Source organism: Cydia strobilella, chromosome 24, assembly GCF_947568885.1.
Source record: "Cydia strobilella chromosome 24, ilCydStro3.1, whole genome shotgun sequence".
NCBI lineage: Eukaryota > Metazoa > Arthropoda > Insecta > Lepidoptera > Tortricidae > Cydia > Cydia strobilella.
The window spans coordinates 2,851,054-2,871,342 of NC_086064.1; the positions used below are offsets into that span (position 1 = coordinate 2,851,054).

General features: G+C 38.1%; 3 protein-coding genes across 6 annotated transcripts in view; 1 reads left to right on the forward strand and 2 right to left on the reverse strand.

Annotated features, from left to right (window-relative positions):
* The window catches only part of LOC134752140 (zinc finger imprinted 3-like), a 123,339-nt gene that overhangs the window by 6,734 nt on the left and 96,316 nt on the right, over window positions 1-20,289 (reverse strand). Inside the window, exons 1-2 of one of the 2 annotated variants that reach the window (XM_063687731.1) lie at window positions 2,193-2,452; window positions 196-310 (exon numbers count right to left, since the gene is read on the reverse strand). In XM_063687731.1, the coding sequence (XP_063543801.1) occupies window positions 196-310; window positions 2,193-2,333 (256 nt within the window). In that variant the 5' untranslated portion in view covers window positions 2,334-2,452. Of the gene's footprint in view, window positions 1-195; window positions 311-2,192; window positions 2,453-20,289 lie in introns of those variants that run through there. The other variant, XM_063687732.1, reaches the window with a different exon arrangement.
* Window positions 3,164-10,260, forward strand: LOC134752171 (uncharacterized). Its single transcript, XM_063687781.1, has 5 exons — window positions 3,164-3,744; window positions 4,561-4,668; window positions 6,656-6,759; window positions 7,300-7,597; window positions 9,389-10,260. Exons 1-4 carry the CDS (start codon window positions 3,498-3,500, stop codon window positions 7,594-7,596), a joined length of 756 nt encoding a protein of 251 aa, XP_063543851.1. The 5' UTR covers window positions 3,164-3,497; the 3' UTR covers window position 7,597; window positions 9,389-10,260.
* Window positions 10,298-20,289, reverse strand: part of LOC134752115 (insulin-degrading enzyme) — a 40,796-nt gene continuing 30,804 nt past the window's right edge. For 2 of the 3 annotated variants that reach the window (XM_063687687.1, XM_063687686.1), the window contains exons 24-26: window positions 17,183-17,263; window positions 16,292-16,414; window positions 10,298-13,896 (exon numbers count right to left, since the gene is read on the reverse strand). In XM_063687687.1, the coding sequence (XP_063543757.1) occupies window positions 13,789-13,896; window positions 16,292-16,414; window positions 17,183-17,263 (312 nt within the window). In that variant the 3' untranslated portion in view covers window positions 10,298-13,788. The remainder of the gene's footprint in view (window positions 13,897-16,291; window positions 16,415-17,182; window positions 17,264-20,289) is intronic. The other variant, XR_010128735.1, reaches the window with a different exon arrangement.

The following is a 20,289-nucleotide window of genomic DNA, read 5'->3' on the forward strand; positions in this document are numbered from 1 at the left end:
GCGGTGCTGTGTTGCAAGCGCATTGAGTATAGTGGCCGCGAAGAAGTCCCCATACGGCCATGTTCTGTTTGCAACGGCCGACCTGGGACCTGAGCCTGTTCAGCGCCTTCCAGATGGGCCATGGTTCCTTGTGGCCGCGTGATAATTGTTCCGACACTGAACAGGCTCAGGGATTCAAATTTATAACAGACTTACCAGGCAGCAGTTTCTTCTCTGCCTCGACCACCATTTTGCGAAAGTCGTTTGCATTCCGCAAACTCTGGATACAGTTCACACAAATCAGGTTACTGCTCTCACTTGATGTTGAAAGCTAAAACCAAAGATTATACTAAATTAAACATTAAAAAAAAAACTAAAAAAAAATTACTGTTCAGTTTTTTTTTTGTTTTTTTTTTTACAGATTATGTCAATCAATCAATAATTTATTGCAAGAACATAGTTGTATTACATAAGGTGATGACATTTAAAAGAAGCGTGTCTTATGTTCTACCAGAGAAGGCATGCAATATTTACAATATTTATTTACAAGTACAATAAGAGGCGAACAATGTATACACTACCACCAAAATATACTACAGAAAATAAAATGTCAAGATATTACACAAAAAACAATTTCATAGGTAGTCAAAAGAATAGTTTCCTTTTTTAATAGTTTCATTCTCATTTTAAAACTATTGCTTGCATTTTAATAAATTGATGATACAGAATATCTGCCAAGTTAAACCAGTTTGACAGCACTGGCTTCCCTCGAATGCGGCTGACCCACACATGAGGTATATGTAGGTCTGTTATTAGTTTATATAGCTCCATTTTATAAAACAAATGAAATAGAGCAAAAACAAGTTTTGTATGAACATCAAACATCAAACATTTATTCAGCAAATAGGCCACAGGGGCACTTTTACATGTCAATTTTTACAAACAATAAAATTAATCGAAAATTACAAAAAACAATTATTATTATTATAGCCCTTTATTCAGTTTTATATGGTTTTTGTATTTGTAATTTAGATGTTATCTTCTATATGGATCCCTCTTTGGGTGTAGGCCTCCTCCAATTTTATCCAATCATCTCTCTGCTTCGCTTTCACCATCCATTGTTTTCCAGCTGTATGGACTATGTCATCTGTCCACCGTTTTTTTGGTCTTCCTATGGACCGTTTGCCTGCTGGTGCTTTCCATTTAGTGGTTATGTTGGTCCACCTTTTGTCAGTCATTCGGGCTACATGTCCTGCCCAGCCCCATTTAAGTTTTAAAGCACTTGTGAGGGCATCAGCAACCTTTGTTTTTTCTCTTATTGTTGTGTGTTTTATTTTTTGTATCTTCCTGAGTCCCATCATACTCCTTTCCATGGCTCTCTGTGTTGATCTTATCTTTTCTTTTACTTTATTTGTGTACACCCATGTTTGTGAACCATAGATCAGGCATGGCAGAAGACAGAAGTACTGGTCACTAAAAGAAATTCTTAAGGGTGACTACAGCCTGAACCTAAAGAAAGTAGTGAGTGACAAAAAACAATTACATAAATATAAATACACAATAAAAAAAAAACTAATAAAAACTATACAAATAACAGAAGAAATATGAAAACTTAAATTCGCTGTATTTTTTTAACTATGGTATCTGAAGCTACATAAACTAATTACAGACATAGATATACCTTATCCTATTGTAAGTACAAAGTTTCAGAGCAATCTATTTAAAATGAGAGTGTAACTATGTTTGTATGGAGAACCGAGCTTGCCGGGGACGGTGGGGACCCTTAAAATAAAAACAAACAAAGTAATTTCTATAAAGCTACAAGAACTACGAAGTACTCTATAGACTATAGTCTAATGTTTAAAATGTGACAGGTAATTTAAAACTTGGCTAACTATGTATTTGCCAGACTGTCTTTAACAGACTACCTAGTCAAAATTAGTCTACTTCTAGACTTAATCACCTATAATTAAGTTATTAATTTCCGTCAGACGTATCGAGGACGGCGTTGTCCCCGTGATCTCAGAGAAAGACTAGCTATATATCACTAAATGGCTCCTGCCGTAAGAACTGAAACCCTTATGCACTAATATGTTCTGTGAAACAATATTTTTTGTTAGTAAACACTGTATTTCAATACTGTTATGAGGATATTACACCTATCTTGCCCACTTTACAGAAGCACTTGTAAGGATCGAATGTAAATTACTTACAAAAACATTGAAACATTCCAAAAATATATCGAAGTATACTTCACGAGTTCCATCACAGTAATATTCTTTAAGGACGTCGCGATGCTCGCCTGTCTTCAAACAGCACCGGCACTTGCCGTATAAAGATTGAATGGAGTCCATATTTCAAGTATTTATAGTAACATTCACCAGTTTAAGCTTATAAATGAAAAGAAGACAAATATTCAGTTTGGTTGGGTTCAATGGTGGTTCGTATCTCTTAATTCTCTTATTAGTCTGTGTGGGTGGTTCAACCAACGCCATTTCAATGCTGAGGGTCTACCGCGAACCACGTTCGACGTATTGCCTCTCTGTCGCACTTGTAAATTCGTACGTAAGTGTGACAGGGAGGCAACACGTCGTACGTGGTTTGCGGTAGGCCTTCTGATCATAACTTCGTAACGTTGTGGCCATGTTAAAACCATAAAAATACCAAATGACGCACATTGAGACAAGTTACGTTATGTAAATGTTAGTACTAATTACTATGTTTTTTTTTATCTAAATAGGTGTCTAGGTAGGTATGGTATGTATGAGGTCATTAAAGCTCTTTTCGGCTTTTTGATATCTGAGATAAACAATTTATTTCCGAGCTAAATAAAACAGACTTTAAGATAATTTATAACGCGGTATCCCCGACTCAGTTGTAGTGTTGTGGATATGTCAAAAATAGTGAAATCGATCGATTTACATTTCACTTTCCAAAATGAAATCAAAAACATTAATAAGCTATTAGTATTGATGAACTTCGAATTTTTTTAGATAAATTATTAACTATGATTATAGATTGAATTACTGATTGTTTAGGTTCCGTATCAGAAAAACGGAACCCCAGTGAATTTGTTTATGGTTTACATGCATGGACAGCTTCAATGTCAAAGTTGATGTCAGATGTCACTGTCATATGAGCTATTTTGACGTAAAGATCTTGGATTGTATTGTTCAATGTTCGTTCTTTGCATGTTCTTTGGTAGTATTTTAATATAATTATGATTGTTCCACCCACAAATTTAAACACAAGTAATTAAAGTTTCCTTAGGAAAAGACATTCTCAGGGGAATCTACCTAGGATTTTTACCACCCTGGCCGTGTTGCATAATAAACTACAACTAATATTACAAGCGGAACTCCTTTTCCAATTCCACTTTACTTTGGCAAAATAAAAAATGTGCTTAATATCGGCGTGATTTTATTGTACAGTTATGTAAAAAGACTTGGTTTCAATAGGACATCGATGTTAGGTCTACAGCACATTTCAGCATTTATCAGTTTCTGATTCAGACGGCTATGTCGGTAGAGGGTGTAGAGTGTGTGTGGGTGAAGGCGGAGCCCCAGTGCACCGATCACGAGCAGCCCGTAAGTGCACAGGCGGCGCACACATGTGCGGTGAAGGCAGAGACTGAGTCAGACAGCGCGGGCGCTTGTGGCGTGAGCGCGGCCGGCCTGTACCCCATAAAAGACATTAAAGTGAAAATTGAGGTTGAGGTTGACCCCGAGCAGGTCCTTCATCCTAAGGAGCTTGTAGTGTGTCCAGGTACAATTTGGTTCTTACTGTACTTTATTTTATTTATTTGGGGCATCAACAGCAATACAAAAAGTAATACATAACATAGTGAACAGAAAACATAGCCAATAACAGATGTCTTCAACTAACATGCAATAACTAAGTGGAAACAAGAGAGTACAAAAAAAGAAGGGAGTAAAAAAGCATTTTATTCAAACTAGATATGGGTTGAACATGTGTGTGTGTTTTGAGTGATTGTGTGTGTGTGTGTATGTGACTGTGACTGAGTGTGTAGTGTGAGACGGATAAAATTAAGGTGTGTGAATATTTACCTAGTTAGATTTTGCCAATTGTCGCTATTTTTAATGCTTGCTTATTACCACTAGAGCTGCGCTAAGCAATGATAGGTAAATAAAATTATTCTATTGGTTCTTAACAAACACTCGTGTAACATTTATAGCAGTTTATTCTTTTTAATGCTGTATTGTATTTGTACAATTGTACAAATTTAATTGATGTCAATCAAAAATAGACAAATGGACTTAAAATATAACCAATTGGTTCCCTACATGCAGCAAAAGAGATAAGGGACACCCGAAAAATTTATGGGAATATGATTTTCCAGCGAAGTGGGTAAGAGCCGAGAAGACTGGAAAGCTTTAGAGGAGGCTTTTGTCGGAAACCCGACAACCTGACAGACAGTAGTGACAATTAAAAATCAATGATAAGGAAACAAAACCAAAACTAAACCTGAGTCAGTGATTAAAGGCTAATTGTATTGTATTGTATGTATTGTAATTGATGTCAAAACCATTGTTGTAAATAATAATAGTATTTAACTTACAGGGCAAACTCAACATGAAGACCGAAAAGCGCAACCAGACTCAAAATCTTTAAACATTAAAACAAAACGAAGAAATGGCAAAATGAGTGACAACAAAAAAACATATCCTTGTAAGCACTGTACTATACTCGTATGAATAGTGTACGCACAACAGCAAATTTTCATACCCAATTCAATCTTAACGCCATCTGATTCTCTGATGTATAGAAAAGTCTCACAACAGCCATAGAGAAATATAAGTAAAGAAAGAGTGGTAAACTCCATACATCAGGTTTCATGCCTTATTTCGTAGTCGACATCTAGCGTCAAGTAGCGAAACTCTCAGTACTGCTACTTGACACTAGATGTCACTTGTGTCGCGACTGACGAAAAGTGTATTGCTCAACAATTTATAACTAAATTTAAGTGGAAAAATTACTGCCTTGGGTGAGACCTCACGACCTCTGGATTAATACTCCAGGGGTCTGCCAACTGAGCCACCAAGACCTCATCCATAGTCAACAACTGTGTAATAGCAATCATTCAATTTGAGCATAAGCTTAAATGGCTTGACATCAATTATCAGGCAATTCATTAAATCTCGAAATTTCACCGCCCTTTTCATTCTTTCAGGGATGATTTCCGACATTAAAACTATCCTATGTCCTTCCCGGGACTCAAACTATCTCTATGCCAGGTTTCAACTAAATCGGTTCAGCGGTTTAAGCGTGAAGAGGTAACACACAGACAGACAGAATTTCTCATTAGTATGGATGTAAATATTTATAAATATTTAAATACAATAGAAAACATCTATGACTGAGGAACAGATATCCGTGTTCATCACACAAATAAATGCCCTTAGCAGGATTTGAACCCGGGACCATCGGCTTCATAGGCAGGGCACCCACTAGACCAGACAGGTCGTCTAAGATGACAATTTGATTTGATAACTTTTCATTGCAAACGCTATGCAGGGCTAGCGTGGTATGACTCTAAACTAGTTCTATGCTTTCTGTTGACTTTTCCAGCTGTTAAGAGCCCGTCAACGTGCTCACCAGCGCCACTGCTAAATAATTGTGATTATTTAAATTTAACGATAGATATTTAAAAAAGGGGCCGCTACGTACTGTATTTTGTATTTAAGTACCTTTTGAATACATTATAATCGTTTTTACGTTGCTGGATTCGTCAATCTATGCGTTCGAAATTAAAACGGCCGGTTTTGTTTTGAGTTCATATATCGACGAATCCAGCAACATAAAAACTACGAGTAGTTTGATGTATTCAAAAGGTACTTAAATACAAAATACAGTACGTAGCGGCCCCCTTTTTAGGGTTCCGTACTCAAAGGGTAAAAACGGGACCCTAGTACTAAGACTTCGCTGTCTGTCTGTCTGTGTCTGTCTGTCTGTCCGTCTGTCACCAGGCTGTATCTCATGAACCGTGATAGCTAGACCGTTGAAATTTTCACAGATGATGTATTTCTGTTGCCGCTATAACAACAAATACTAAAAACAGAATAAATTAAATATTTAAGTGGGGCTCCCATACAACTAACGTGTTTTTTTTTTCCATTTTTTTTTGCGTAATGGTACGGAACCCTTCGTGCGCGAGTCCGACTCGCACTTGGCCGGTTTATAAATATCTATCTTTAAATTTAAATAATCACAATTATTTAGCAGTGGCGCTAGTGAGCACGTTGATATGCTCTTAATTGTAACATTTGTAACTTTATAATCAACAGCATAGAGTAAGTTATACTAGAGTGGTACTGTCATAGTAAATTTTGTAACCCCAGTAAATTCACTGCCATCTGTCGACACACTTTAAAACTAAAAATGAAGATTTATAAAAATACGATAAAATGTATTTAAATATGGATAAATGATTTTTTATTTGGATTAATTATTTTTATACGATTTTGACCCATGTTCTTTCACTGATATGCGTTAAAATTGTTTAATAAAACGAAACCGTCAACGCCATCTATACGACAGTAGGTCAAAGCTAGTAGCGCCCTCTGAACGAGAATCAAATTTTCTTGATTTTCGAGGCACGTTTTTTCCTTAAGACTGTATCCATCTATTACGGAGTTATATCTATCTTTGTCAACAGTGACATCCCGTTGCAATATTGACTTGAGTAAAAGGTCGAGAATAATTTCTCTGCATGAGCAAGGCAAAAATATTTCCGAGATTGCTAGAGAGACCGGCGTCACTGTAAGTATTTTTACGAGCTTTTTATTAACTTATAACATTTAAAACTTTCGCGTTTTGAACACATATTAAATCACATTTACAATCGGGTCTATCGCGAATTTATTGTTTGTTTATCCGTTAGCCGCGACCACGATCAGTGAAACCTGTGTCGAAACGTCGGTAAATAAAGGTAACAAAATAAATTCGACCCGATTGTAAATGTGATTTAATATGTTTTTATTAACTTGCAATGTACCTATGTATTTTGGACGGGTCAAATCTTGCAAGTTAAACTTGACCCACTTCCATTGAAGCAGAAAATTTACATACACATGTAAGTCGGGTGACAATGCAATATTATGGTACCATCGAGCTGATCTGGTGATGGAGACAGGTGGCCATAGGAACTGTGATAAAACAACGAAACCTGATTGTGTTTGGGGTTTTTTAGAATTGTTTAGTTGTCTGGGGAAAGAAAACTACAGTCAGCGATAAAAGCTTGTACCTAAAATGAAATTTTTGCCAATTTCGATTATTTGTATTGTATTAATATTATTACAGAGAAAAACAGTTTCTCTATGGGTACACAGATTCCATGAGAAAAGATCATTGCGCGACCAGCAAAGGACCGGCAGGCCCAGTCTTATAGACAATTCGCAGCGGCAACTCATGATAAAGGAATTTGAGGAGAATGGGTTCAAGTCTACACACCACTACGCTCGGTTATTTGGCACCAGTGTGGACACAGTGAGACGGGTGCTGCATAGTGAAGGGCTGTATTATCGGCAGGCGATCAAACCTCTGTGCGACGGACGATCGTATGAGGATGACCCGCAAAACTTTGAAGAGGAAAAATGAGGTACATCATTTATTAATAACTAGCTTACTTAGCTATACGTGAGTGACCCGTTATTAATATATTTAATATGTCTGTGTCTCACGGAAGTTTTGTTATTATAAGGCCAGGATTATACCCGTAAGTTTTACTTACGTAAGTAGGGACAAAGCTATTTGCTAGAATGAGATAACGATATTCATATTTCATTCTGTAGTATAGCTGTGTCCCTAATTACGTGAGTAAAACTTACGAGTGTAATCCTGGCCTAATAACTAGCTTCTAAAATAAAACTATGAAAACGTTAAATCATTTTACGGTTTAGACTCACTTGTTTTAGTCACTCGCGCGACATGTTTCGGAGAGCCTAGGTCTCCTTTCTCAAGCACTAATAGTGCGAGCAGCGTTCACGACGACCGTGTTTAATGTTAGTATGTCTCACAACAGTTTAAATTCGACTATGAAAACGGATTATATCGCGTATATTGAATAAAATTTATAATACATCCCGACGTTTCGAACCCTTTACAGCGTTCATTTGCACAGCGTATGAGCAAAGAGGATATATTATAGAGCGCTACTGTCATAGTAAATTTTGTAACCCCAGTAAATTCACTGCCATCTATCGACACACTTTAAAACTAAAAATGAAGATTTATAAAAATACGATAAAATGTATTTAAATATGGATAAATGATTTTTTTTATTTGCATTAATTATTTTTATATGATTTTGACCCATGTTCTTTTACTGATATGCGTTAAAATTGTTAAATAGCAAACGAAACCGTCAACGCCCTTTATACGAGGGTAGACCAAAGGTAGTGGCGCAATCTGATCGAGAATCAAATTTTCGTGATTTTCGAGGCACGTTTTTTCCTTAGACTGTATCCATTTATTACAGAGTTATCTATCTTTGGTATGGGTAACTAACTCGAGACTTCTGCGTGGAGTGATGATGATTGATAAAAATCCTATGTCGTTCTTCAGGCCTTAAACTATCCCCATCCTAAATTTGATCGCAATTGATTCAGCTGTTTTAGCATGAAGAGTTAACAGACAAAGTTACTTTCGCGTTTATAATATTACTAGCTTTTGCCCGCAACTTTGTCTGCGTGGAATCAGTAACAGCAGCTCTAGTGTAATAGCAATTATTCAATTTAACCATAAGCTTAATTGCTAAAAATAACACGTATATTGAATTTATAATACCTATACATTCCGACGTTTCGAACCCTTTACAGCGTTCATTTGCAGTGTATGAGTAACTATCGCGGTAACCGACACCATATTAACTAGCTTCTACTCGAGACTTCTGCGAGACTTCTAACTATCAATGATCAGGCAATTCATTAACTCTCAATTCCACCCCCCTTTTCACTCTCTTTAAGGATGATTTCCGACATAAAAACTATGCTATGTCCATCCCCAGGACTCAAACTATCTCTATGCAAAATTTCAACTAAATCGGTCCAGCGGCTTAAGCGTGAAGAGGTAACAGACAGACACCCTTTCGCATTTATAATATGTCTGCTCAAAATCTATTACAAATGTTCCAATTAAAGGAAGTTAAAAGTTGAAATCCACCGCTTCAGGCAAGATTCGAACTTGCGACTTTTTGAAACACCGGTCCTAACCAACTGAGCTACCAAAACTTACCAATTTTCCATTACTTCCTTTTGTTTATACGCATTAGGAAGTCGTATAGCGACATCTACCGTAAGAATATTCTAACGGCACAGTCAATTCTAGTCAAAGTAGTTGAAAATTCTTGATTGATATCCGAGAGATGTAATCAGTCAGTCTTTGATTTCAGAAGAGGATGAGCACTATACTGCACCGGGAGTGATCACGATGACTCCATATCGTCACGTGACGCCCGAGCTGTATGTGTCATCTGACGACAAGACCCCGCAACGGCGTGTGACGTCACCTGACGACGGGAAGCCGCAGCTGCGTGACGTCACGGAAGACGAGACACTGCAGCAGTGTGACGTCACCTGACGACGGGAAGCCGCAGTAGCGTGACGTCACCTGACGACGGTATGCCGCGGCAGCGTGACGTCACCTGACGACGGGATACATAAGCATGTGTCGTCACCTGCATGATGACGGAATGCCCCAGCTACGTGTGTCGTTACTTGACGACAGGACGCCACAGCAGTGTGTGACGTCATCTGACGTCCAGACGCCTCATCGCGTTACCCCACTGTCACATTCAGAGGAAGAGAAACCTCTGTTCCCGAGTCGCCAGTGTCTGTCAACTATATGCTATATGCCAAAAAAAATCGATTTCATGCCAAAAATGTCATCATTTTGGAAAAAAGCTGATACGCTTCACTGCCGGATCGGTTTCTATCAAACATAGCTAAGAACTATTATTATAACACCCCTCTTTTGCGTCGGGGGTAAAAAAGTGTGTGTTCCAATATATTTGGCCACTTTGGTCGTCAGGTCACTCTCTATTTGATTCCGAATGCCCGTAATATGGTTATGATCTTTACTTAGCATTTGCTCCCACTGAGGTGGCAGTGGAATTTGGAAGTTTATGGTACTTCCACACTTTGGCATTGCGAAGATCGTACAGAACTGCACACTGACTATGGGTAGTTAGCTTAAACATGCTTAAATGGACTAATACTAATAATATTAACGAAATATAGCGTTTTGGAATTATTTTATAATAAATAAAACAATGCTGATTTAATAGGGTTTTATTTTATCCTTAAAAGTAAGCTTTAATAAAAATATACAGCTCATAAAAACAAAACAACCAGCTAGAAACAAAGAAAATACATTAAAAACAAATGTCTTTTATTTATGTAAGTATTAAGTAACTGAGTTCCCGGACAAGAAATTAACTATTAACCCGTGGAGTGCCCCAGTATCACAGTAGTGTGGAATTCCAATACTAACTACTGTCACACTATCACAAGTAGGGCGCTCGGCGCTCCACGGGTCAAGACCATGCCTGGGTCATGTTATAATGTGTATTTATTATTTTAGTTTAGTTAGTTTTGGGAATATTTATGTTATTTCTACTCAGAATCACGCGCTCTATTTTATTTTTATTTTTTTATTATTAAATGGCTTTTTCGAGTGAACGAATATATCGCCCCACGCGCTCTTTCGATAGTAATAGGAGAAAAATGTCTCAGCATTTCCACACATTTCTCGTTCATTCCATTCCGAAGTCTACAGGGCCCTCCACACTCGTGCGCGATTCACGGCGCGAAGCCGCGAACGCGAGTGTGGAGTCTAGTTCGCTAATCAGCGAAATCGGCTCCACACTCGCGTTCGCGGCTTCGCGCCGCGTGTTCTGGAGCTGCCTAATGAAAAACTGTAACTGAATGGAAAAAAAATAAGCTTGTAAACTTTTTTCTATTAGAATCGAAACTTGATTTGATTTTGAGTAAAAAATAACATAATAAAAAAATGTGTACATCTTTAAAATTACTCGCATACATTACTACATGTTATATATTTTTGGAGTCAAATGATCTTCAGTATATATTTGACTAGCAATTAATACTATATTTAAAACAATACAATGTGGAGATAAATAAAAAATATTTGTAAATGTTGTAAAAGAGTTATGCAATTTCATCACTATAAATACATGTAGGTTTTAAATTCATTTTATACCCAGTAACTTTTTGATACGTTTGGGCCATTAACACAAATCACGTTTCTAGCTTCGAACACAATATTCATAACATCATAACACGAAAAAACTATATGTGGTTTCCATATCGTTACCGTCTAGCCGCCCACAAATTAAAACTTGCCAAGACAAATTCAACTTTAATGTGTAAAAATTAAGATTCAAAATACAATGAAATGGGTGACCTTTTTGTAGGCCTCTGTGCGGCTAAAGGCTGCGGTAACTGTATAAGGAACACCACATACATATATTGTTATAGATATATTAACTACACGCACGATATTTCTTCTCGAAGGACGATAATCGCCTGGCCTTTAATGTTTGAACATAATTAATTAATAATAATATTATTTTCTGTTCTCCGACCGGAAAGCGTCAACTTTGCGAAATTCCCACATGGAAAAAGATCAGAAACTTCTCATACTTTTGTATGAGGATCGAAATGTCATTCATCCATTTCCAAAATGAAAGTTTCTTTTATTTATTGTGAAATTTCCGAGAACTTGCCACTTTTTGTGCAACCAGCACATTAAGGTATTTTTTGTAAAACTTGACAATTTAAAAGTGTTTGTTGCTAGGCCTATTTGAATATAGAATATTTTGATTATTTTTTTGACTATTGCACATCTATATCTAACAGTAACTATTGCAAAACTTCCGTGAGACATAGACATATTAAATATATTAATAACGGGTCACTCACGTGTTTTAAGTCGAAAACGCTCGACATGTTCATGTTTTCTCGCCCCCCCTGCCGCCACCGGCGCCCGCGCCGAGTCATCGGGCGCGGAGGGCTGCGGCCCGCAGTCTGCGCCGGTCCGTCACCGTCGACGCAAGCTCCTGATGACGCTCCTCGGTACGGAGTGAAACATGTCGAGCGTTTTCGACTTAAAACACGTGAGTGACCCGTTATTAATATATTTAATAGTAACTATTGCATTTATATTTTGTACGTATCACTCAAACATTCTATAATATTCTACAATACTGTGTAAGTATGTAATGTGTGTATACTCAAACCACGCTTTCAAATAACTCAGTGCATTTGGGAGCGTCTTTGTGTGATGACCAGTCGTCTTAAAGTAGTCTATGTGAGAGGTAAATATTGAAGCCGTGGATTAGACAGCTTAAGTAGATAGCGCTGCAACTGGATTTTCAAACGTTAGCGCTTGTCAATCTAGTTCTTTCTCTATGGTCAAACAGCCACTCTTAACTTCCTGCCTGTGTATGATAAAAGTCCCAGCTCTAAGACATTTTTTCTTTTCTACATACAGCAGAACCGAGTTAAGGAACCACGATTTTTGAACAGCAACATAAAGAAATAAGTAACCTTAGTGTTCGCTCCATACAACACTTTCGTATGGTATCCACGTATTATTAATAAGATTAAAACTCGCTGAAGACTCGATATTTATTAAGCAATAAGATTTATCTTTGAACGGCCCGCCCCGCTTTGAACGGGTCACTCGAAACCTTTACAAATTATACACAAACCTTCCTAAAGCAAAAGCACTCTACTGATAGGTGAAAACCGCATGAAAATCCGTTCAGTAGTTTTTGAGTTTATCGCAAACCATAGAGTAACTTATACTAGAGCGGTACTGTCATAGTAAATTTTGTAACCCCAGTAAATTCACTGCCATCTGTCGACACACTTTAAAACTAAAAATGAAGATTTATAAGAATACGATAGAATGTATTTAAATATAGATAAATGATTTTTTTATTTGCATTAATTATTTTTATGATTTTGACCCATGTTCTTTCACTGATATGCGTTAAAATTGTTAAATAACAAACGAAACCGTCAACGCCATCTATACGACTGTAGGCCAAAACTAGTAGCGCCCTCTGAACGAGAATCAAATTTTCTTGATTTTCGAGGCACGTTTCTTCCTTAGACTGTATCCATCTATTACGGAGTTATATCTATCTTTGTCGCAAACATACAGACAGACGCGGCGGGGGACTTTGTTTTATAAGGTGTAGTGATACATTTTTTCAAAGCTTGCTTAAAACTTATTTTAAATGAGTTTTTATCTATGTATGGATTGAGCACTCTAAGCATACTTATTTCTCTATGGCACAAGCTTTGAATCCACGATTTTGACCACATACTAATGGTTAACCCCTTGAACGCCACGCCTATCGTGCGCGGCGTATCATCGTGGACCTTATCGTAACGCACGAAGGTTGATATTGGGCTGTCGCGCGCGTCAGTTGACGTCAAGGGCCTGACACTCTTTGATAGAGAAAGATAGTCTTATTGCGATACCTATAAGAGGAAAGAGAAAATAGTGCCATGCTTTGTCCTTATCACCGACCGGGCATTTTTTCGTGGTCGGGTTATGGCATCATAGCAAGGAGGCGATGGCGAAATACCGAAATTTATAAGTGAAAGAGAAAAAGGATTATGCTGCCATACATGAAACTGTCAATACATGAATATGGCTTTTTCTTACCACTGGTCGCTCGGTTTCATGTCTATAACTTGTATATACTATGGTTGACGTCTTTGGCGGTGACGTCTTTAGTGGTCCATGTTGGAGATGTTAGAGCTTGCATTGCGCTCCTTTACGCGGAATGTTGGTGAAGGGCACGGGGTGCGCGTAGAGGCGTCTCCTCGACTTGAACTCCACGAGATCCAAGATGACGGTGGGCTGAAACAAGATTTTATTATTTGAGACGCTTTTATAGTATTTTAGCTTATCTGGGAGACCGGGCTTTGCTCGGAAAACATATAAAAGACCGGCCAAGTGCGAGTCGGACTCGCGCACGAAGGGTTCCGTACCATTACGCAAAAAACGGCAAAAAATCACGTTTGTTGTATGGGAGCCCCACTTAAATATTTATTTTATTCTGGTTTTAGTATTTGTTGTTATGGCGGCAACAGAAATACATCATCTGTAAAAATTTAACTGTCTAGCTATCACGGTTCATGAGATACAGCCTGGTGAGAGACAGACGGACAGGCGGACAGCGGAGTCTTAGTAATATTGTCCCCTTTTTACCCTTTGGGTACGGAACCCTAAAAACAAAAAAATGCGCGTTTTGCCAGACATAAGACCTAGCTAGATCGATTTTTCGCCCCCGAAAACCCCCATATAACAAATTTCAATGAAATCGTTAGAGCCGTTTCCGAGATCCTCGAAATATATAAATATATATACATACAAGAATTGCTCGTTTAAAGGTATAAGATACGGTGACAGCTGTCATATCCATACAATTTATAACCTTAAAACGAAAATATTTGGGGGGAAAGGGAGGTATAGTAGAATCCGCTTATAATGACATCGAAGGGAAGTGACAAAAACGTCATACTAAGCGGATGTCATATAAAGCATAGTTGATTAACTTCTTATTTTTGTTATTTTCTCTAAATTAATCTCAAATTCCATTGTGAGAGATGAGTTTTATTAACCTTGTACCAATTATAAACTTTCACAGAGAATCAAAACTAAAAAAACTTAAACGCCACGCACGCACCAAACGTCCTCGCAGGGAGACGTGGGGACGGCCACAAACCAGCGATTTTGTCAGTATAACCGGACATAATTTCATAAAAATTTGATTTATTGGTAAGCGATTTGTCACTATAAGCGAAGTCATCACCCGAATTTGTCACAAATAATTTTATATGAAAACCGAACTTCGCACAGTAATTGCGTCATAGCACAGATTATATAATAGTTCTTACGAACAGATACTTATCTCTCAAAGAAAAACGCAAATACCTACCGTTTTGATACCTACACAAAAATACAATGGAGTGACCTTCAACGCGCCGCTCCCCGCACCGCGCGCACCGGCACAACGCTAGGGTTGCCGACGCTTCTTTCAAATACTTAGGTGTCTTAGGTAGATATCTAACTTTAAATGTGTCGTAAAAACATTACCTACATCTTTAAAACAATTTAATAGTACCTACGTACCTTGTAACTATCGTAAAAATAATAACAGTAGGTGTAAGTACCTATATTACGAATATCTATTTACTTTTCCTCATCCGTCGAAAGAGGAATAATAGTTATTTGTTATACAAGGGTGCAAAGTTGTATTTTACCCGCGAGTGTAGAATTGAAACACGAGCAAGCGAAAGGATTCTATAGGTAAACCACGAGCGAAGCGAGTGGTTCTAAAATAGAATTCTGAGCGTAGCGAGTGTTTCAACACACGAGAAGTAAAATACATTTGCGCCCGTGTGTAGCACAAAACTTTTCACCTCACTATAGCGAGAAAAGTGCAATATCCACAGGCGTTAGATGATCTTCATCACTGAAATCACTTATTTCTTTACGATATTATAACAGAAAACTCTGGAAGTTGTGTATTTTTACGCGAGTCGATGAGAAAAGGTTTTAAGTAAAAAAATTGGTGACAATGTTGACATTTTTGATGTATGAAATGTCAACGATGCGTTTTGAAATTGCATCGATTCAACTTGTGCGTTCAGAATTATATTTAACATCATTATAAAAAAACAAACGTTTCTTATGGAATTTTAAGGTTTATGACTTAAAATCATTAAATAAAGCTAAATTTGGTATTTTTTTATTAGATTCTCAAACCATTTATTTAATGATAATTAATATCGAACGAACCATTATCATGAGCGTTTTACGTTTTGTTATCTGTCAAGCTACTTAAACACGCTCCATCCAAGGTCAAATTACTTTCCCCACTAGTGGATAAAACGCGTTTTTCCCCGCTTGTATTGAAGGATAAACGACAACTTTCCGAGCTAGTGAGGGGAAAACTATATTTTTTATTCGTTTTGTTGTTTCTGCATTCATCCACACTACAAGCTGTGTTATTTGTTCGTGACGAAGACATTTCTTTGGCATAGCGCGCGGTGACGTGCGTGCGTGAGCGCGTGTGGCAACCAACTGGCTAGCTTGAGTCCCGCCGGCGGGAAGCGAGTTGTAGGTATAAATCAGAGTTCGCGCGGAGAGTTCCATAGGCGTGGTCATAGTAAGCGGTTGGTCAGTATAAGCGGAGTCATAATAAACGGATTCAACTGTACATTGTAGGGTGCAGGGGAGACAGACATACCTTGGCTTCTTTTTTCTCCTCGTCTCTCTTCTCGCCGTCGTCGGCGCCGGCGCCGCCCTCCGCCGTCGACACGATGTACACCGACAACTTTTGTCGGTCCTCCGACGAATCGCTTATGTGTTTCTGCGACAAATATTTTATATACATATAAAAAATACAAATTCAAATAATTTATTTCAGAATAAAAATTCCATATACATTTAGATTTAAAATAAAATAAAAGGAACCCATAAATTAATTTCTTTTCTCACCTTAATCAATAATAATAGAATAGAATTTTATTCGTAAGCAGAAACAAACAGGACATTACATAATATCATAGAGTAACTTATACTAGAGCGGTACTGTCATAGTAAATTTTGTAACCCCAGTAAATTCACTGCCATCATCACACTTTAAAACTAAAAATGAAGATTTATAAAAATACGATAAAATGTATTTAAATATGGATAAATGATTTTTATTATTTGCATTAATTATTTTTATGATTTTGACTCATGTTCTTTCACTGATATGCGTTAAAATTGTTAAATAACAAACGAAACCGTCAACGCCATCTATACGACAGTAGGCAAAAAATAGTAGCGCCCTCTGAACGAGAATTAAATTTTCTTGATTTTCGAGGCACGTTTTTTCCTTAGACTGTATCCATCTATTACGGAGTTATATCTATCTTTGGTATGACCATGGCAGACTATTTTCGACAGTCGGTTTCTTTGCATAATATAAAAGAAAACATAAAATGTGTCGTTTTCAAGCAAAAGGCAACATTGTCGCTTGCCATAAGAACGCTGACAGGTTTTTCGTATAAGAGACAAGCAATTTTCGTCCTTATGGTAAGCGACAATGTGGTACCTTTTGATTGAAAAAGTCACAAATAATAATTTTTACCTTATAGAACTGTATGAGTTCCTCCTTCGTAACTTTGTTGAGAACGTCCACCTCCACTCGTGGCCGATCGAAGTTGTATACCTAAAACATATAATCACATGTATAATAAATAAATAAATATTATAGGACATTCTTACACAGATTGACTAAGTCCCACGGTAAGCCCAAGGAGGCTTGTGTTATGGGCACCCAGACAACGATATATATAATATATAAATACTTAAATACATAGAAAACACCCATGACTCAGGAGCAAATATCTGTGCTCATCACACAAATAAATGCCCTTACCGGGATTCGAACCCAGGACCATCGGCTTCACAGGCAGGGTCACTACCCACTAGGCCAGACCGGTCGTCTCAATCACATGTATATAAGTTTTACGAATGTCCCTTTGTTTGACATAATTATTGAAAGTCATAATGTAATGATTATCACACTATCATTAGTCATAATTCTGAAACCGTTTACTTTTCAGGATTTTCCTCAGGTTATCCTATAGATAGGTTAGGTTAGGTTTGTTTTATGGCAATCCTGAAAAGTTACGCGTTTCTGAGAAAAAACAAATTATGACTAACGAAACTGTGAACAAACAATACATTATTTATATATTTAATCTTTATTGCACAAAAGAAAACCTTACAGTACAAAAAGCGGACTTAATGCCATAAGGCATTCTCTGCCAGTCAACCTTAAGGCTAAGCAGAGAAATTGTGGGCGGTACTACAAATACAACAGCAAAAATAAAATAAAAATAACATATAAAATATAATATACATATATACTATATATAATATATATATAAATAATTATGACTTAAAACTATATGGGAAACAATAGAGACCCGATATTATGTAGTGGTTGTTACAATTTGGTGTTGTAAGATATCCACGACAAATCACTTTAGGCGTTAAAATATTTTTGTTTCTAACAATACATAAATAATAAAATAATTCAGCGTATATAGGTCCCACTGCTGGGCACAGGCCTCCTCTCATGCGCGAAATGGCTTGGGCTATAGTCCCCACACTAGCCCAATGTGGGACTTCACATACACCTTTTGAATTTCTTCGCAGATGTATGCAGGTTTCCTCACGATGTTTTCCTTCACCAAAAAGCTAGTGGTAAATATCAAATGATTTGAACAGCCAGGATTTGAACCCGCGACCTTCGGATTGAAAGTCGGACGTCATATCCACTCAGTCACCACCGCTCTAACAATAGCGGACAATAGTAACATACGTATAAAAATAAATAAACGCTTTGCGGCACATTTAAACAGAAATAAATGAGCGAGAGACTGCTGTCTCGCTCTTACACGCTATACCCGTCCCGCTTTCACCAGTGCGCTGATCTCGCCCCATATCTGCAACTTTTGTAGACATCCGCTTGGGCCGCTCGAGTCGCTGAGCCGCAAGCGCCGAGCGGTGCTTCACGAACCATTGTCTCGCTCTTACACGCTATTCCCGTCCCGCTCTCACCTGTGCGCTGATCTCGCTCCATATCTGCGAGGCCTTGGTAGATATCCGCTTGGGCCGCTCGAGGCGCTGAGCGGTGCTTCACGAACCGTTGTCTCGCTCTTTTATTTTATTTTATTTTATTTTTCTTTATTGGGGAAAAAAACAGACATAGGAAGATAATATAAAACGAAGAGAATGGTTTTTACATTAATAGGTGCAACCTACATCCTGAGACAATTCCCACTAAGATTTATAAATCAAGAGTGTATAAGTGGCATTGTCATCGGATTGAGGTACTTATAACATGTGTGGTAGGTATAGTAGATAGGTACTAAACTAATAATGATACACTGACGATTATAGTAGTAATTACAGTGCTGACAAGATTCAATCACATAACATTTGAGAACTACACATTTATTATGATGAATGTAAGGCTAAGTTTGTATTGGGCCAAAATTATTTCGTTAATATGATGAACCAAAGTTTAAGGAAGTAGGTACATAATGCTTCATAACAGTAAGTTTACTTTACGTTTGAAATTTGCACGATTTTCGTTAAAAATGTCAACCGAGACCAGGTCGTTATTGTACATTTGACATATTCTGCGAAGCGGAGCACGGACTCCAGCGTTGTTCGATGCAGCAGGCAACGCGAACAGGGCTTTCGTTCGTGTTCTATAGGTAGGAGCACGGAAACCAATACAATCTAGCAGTTCTGGACAGTTATAATGACCCCTACATATGTTGAACAAGGCAACAGCGTCCTGGGCGTTACGTCTGCTAGTCAGAGTTTTGAGTTTGTAACGTTCGAGGAGCTTGTCGTATGACAATGGAGCATGGGTCATTCTATAATGAAGAGCTCTCAGGAATCGTTTTTGAACGGCTTCAATCGCGTTTTTGTAAATTTTGTAATGGGGGTTCCAAACTTGCGAGGCATATTCAAGGTAGGGGCGGACTAAGGAGTTATATAACAACAAGTAGGATGAGGATTTTTTTAGTGGTTTGGCTGCCCTAAGAACGAAACCTAACATTTGATATGCTTTGGTTGTAATTTTATGAACGTGTTGATCGAGAGTAAGTTTTTCATCTAACGTAACCCCTAGATCCTTAACATGATTAACTCCCTGGACAGGTTCTCCTCCTATGTTGTAATTTGTTAGTATTTTACATTTGTTTTTTGTAAAAGTTATATGTACGCACTTATCATAGGCTAGATACAGTACTCTTACATGCTATATCTATCCCGTTCTCACCTGTGCGCTGATCTCGCTCCATATCTGCGAGGCCTTGGTAGACATCCGCTTGGGCCGCTCGAGTCACTGAGCCGCGAGCGCTGAGCGGTGCTTCACGAACCGTTGTCTCGCTCTTACATGCTATATCTGTCCCGTTCTCACCTGTGCGCTGATCTCGCTCCATATCTGCGAGGCTTTAGTAGACATCCGCTTGGGCCGCTCGAGTCGCTGAGCCGCGAGCGCCGAGCGGTGCTTCACGAACCGTTGTCTCGCTCTTACATGCTATATCTATCCCGTTCTCACCTGTGCGCTGATCTCGCTCCATATCTGCGAGGCCTTAGTAGACATCCGCTTAGGCCGCTCGAGTCACTGAGCCGCGAGCGCTGAGCGGTGCTTCACGAACCGTTGTCTCG

Excerpts from the sequence above, each read along its gene's own strand:
- LOC134752171 (XM_063687781.1), top strand. The coding sequence starts at position 3,498 with ATGTCGGTAGAGGGTGTAGAGTGTGTGTGGGTGAAGGCGGAGCCCCAG. Across the intron at positions 3,745-4,560 it reads GGAGCTTGTAGTGTGTCCAG|GGCAAACTCAACATGAAGAC; the intron begins GTACAATTTGGT and ends TTTAACTTACAG. Across the intron at positions 6,760-7,299 it reads CTAGAGAGACCGGCGTCACT|AGAAAAACAGTTTCTCTATG; the intron begins GTAAGTATTTTT and ends ATATTATTACAG.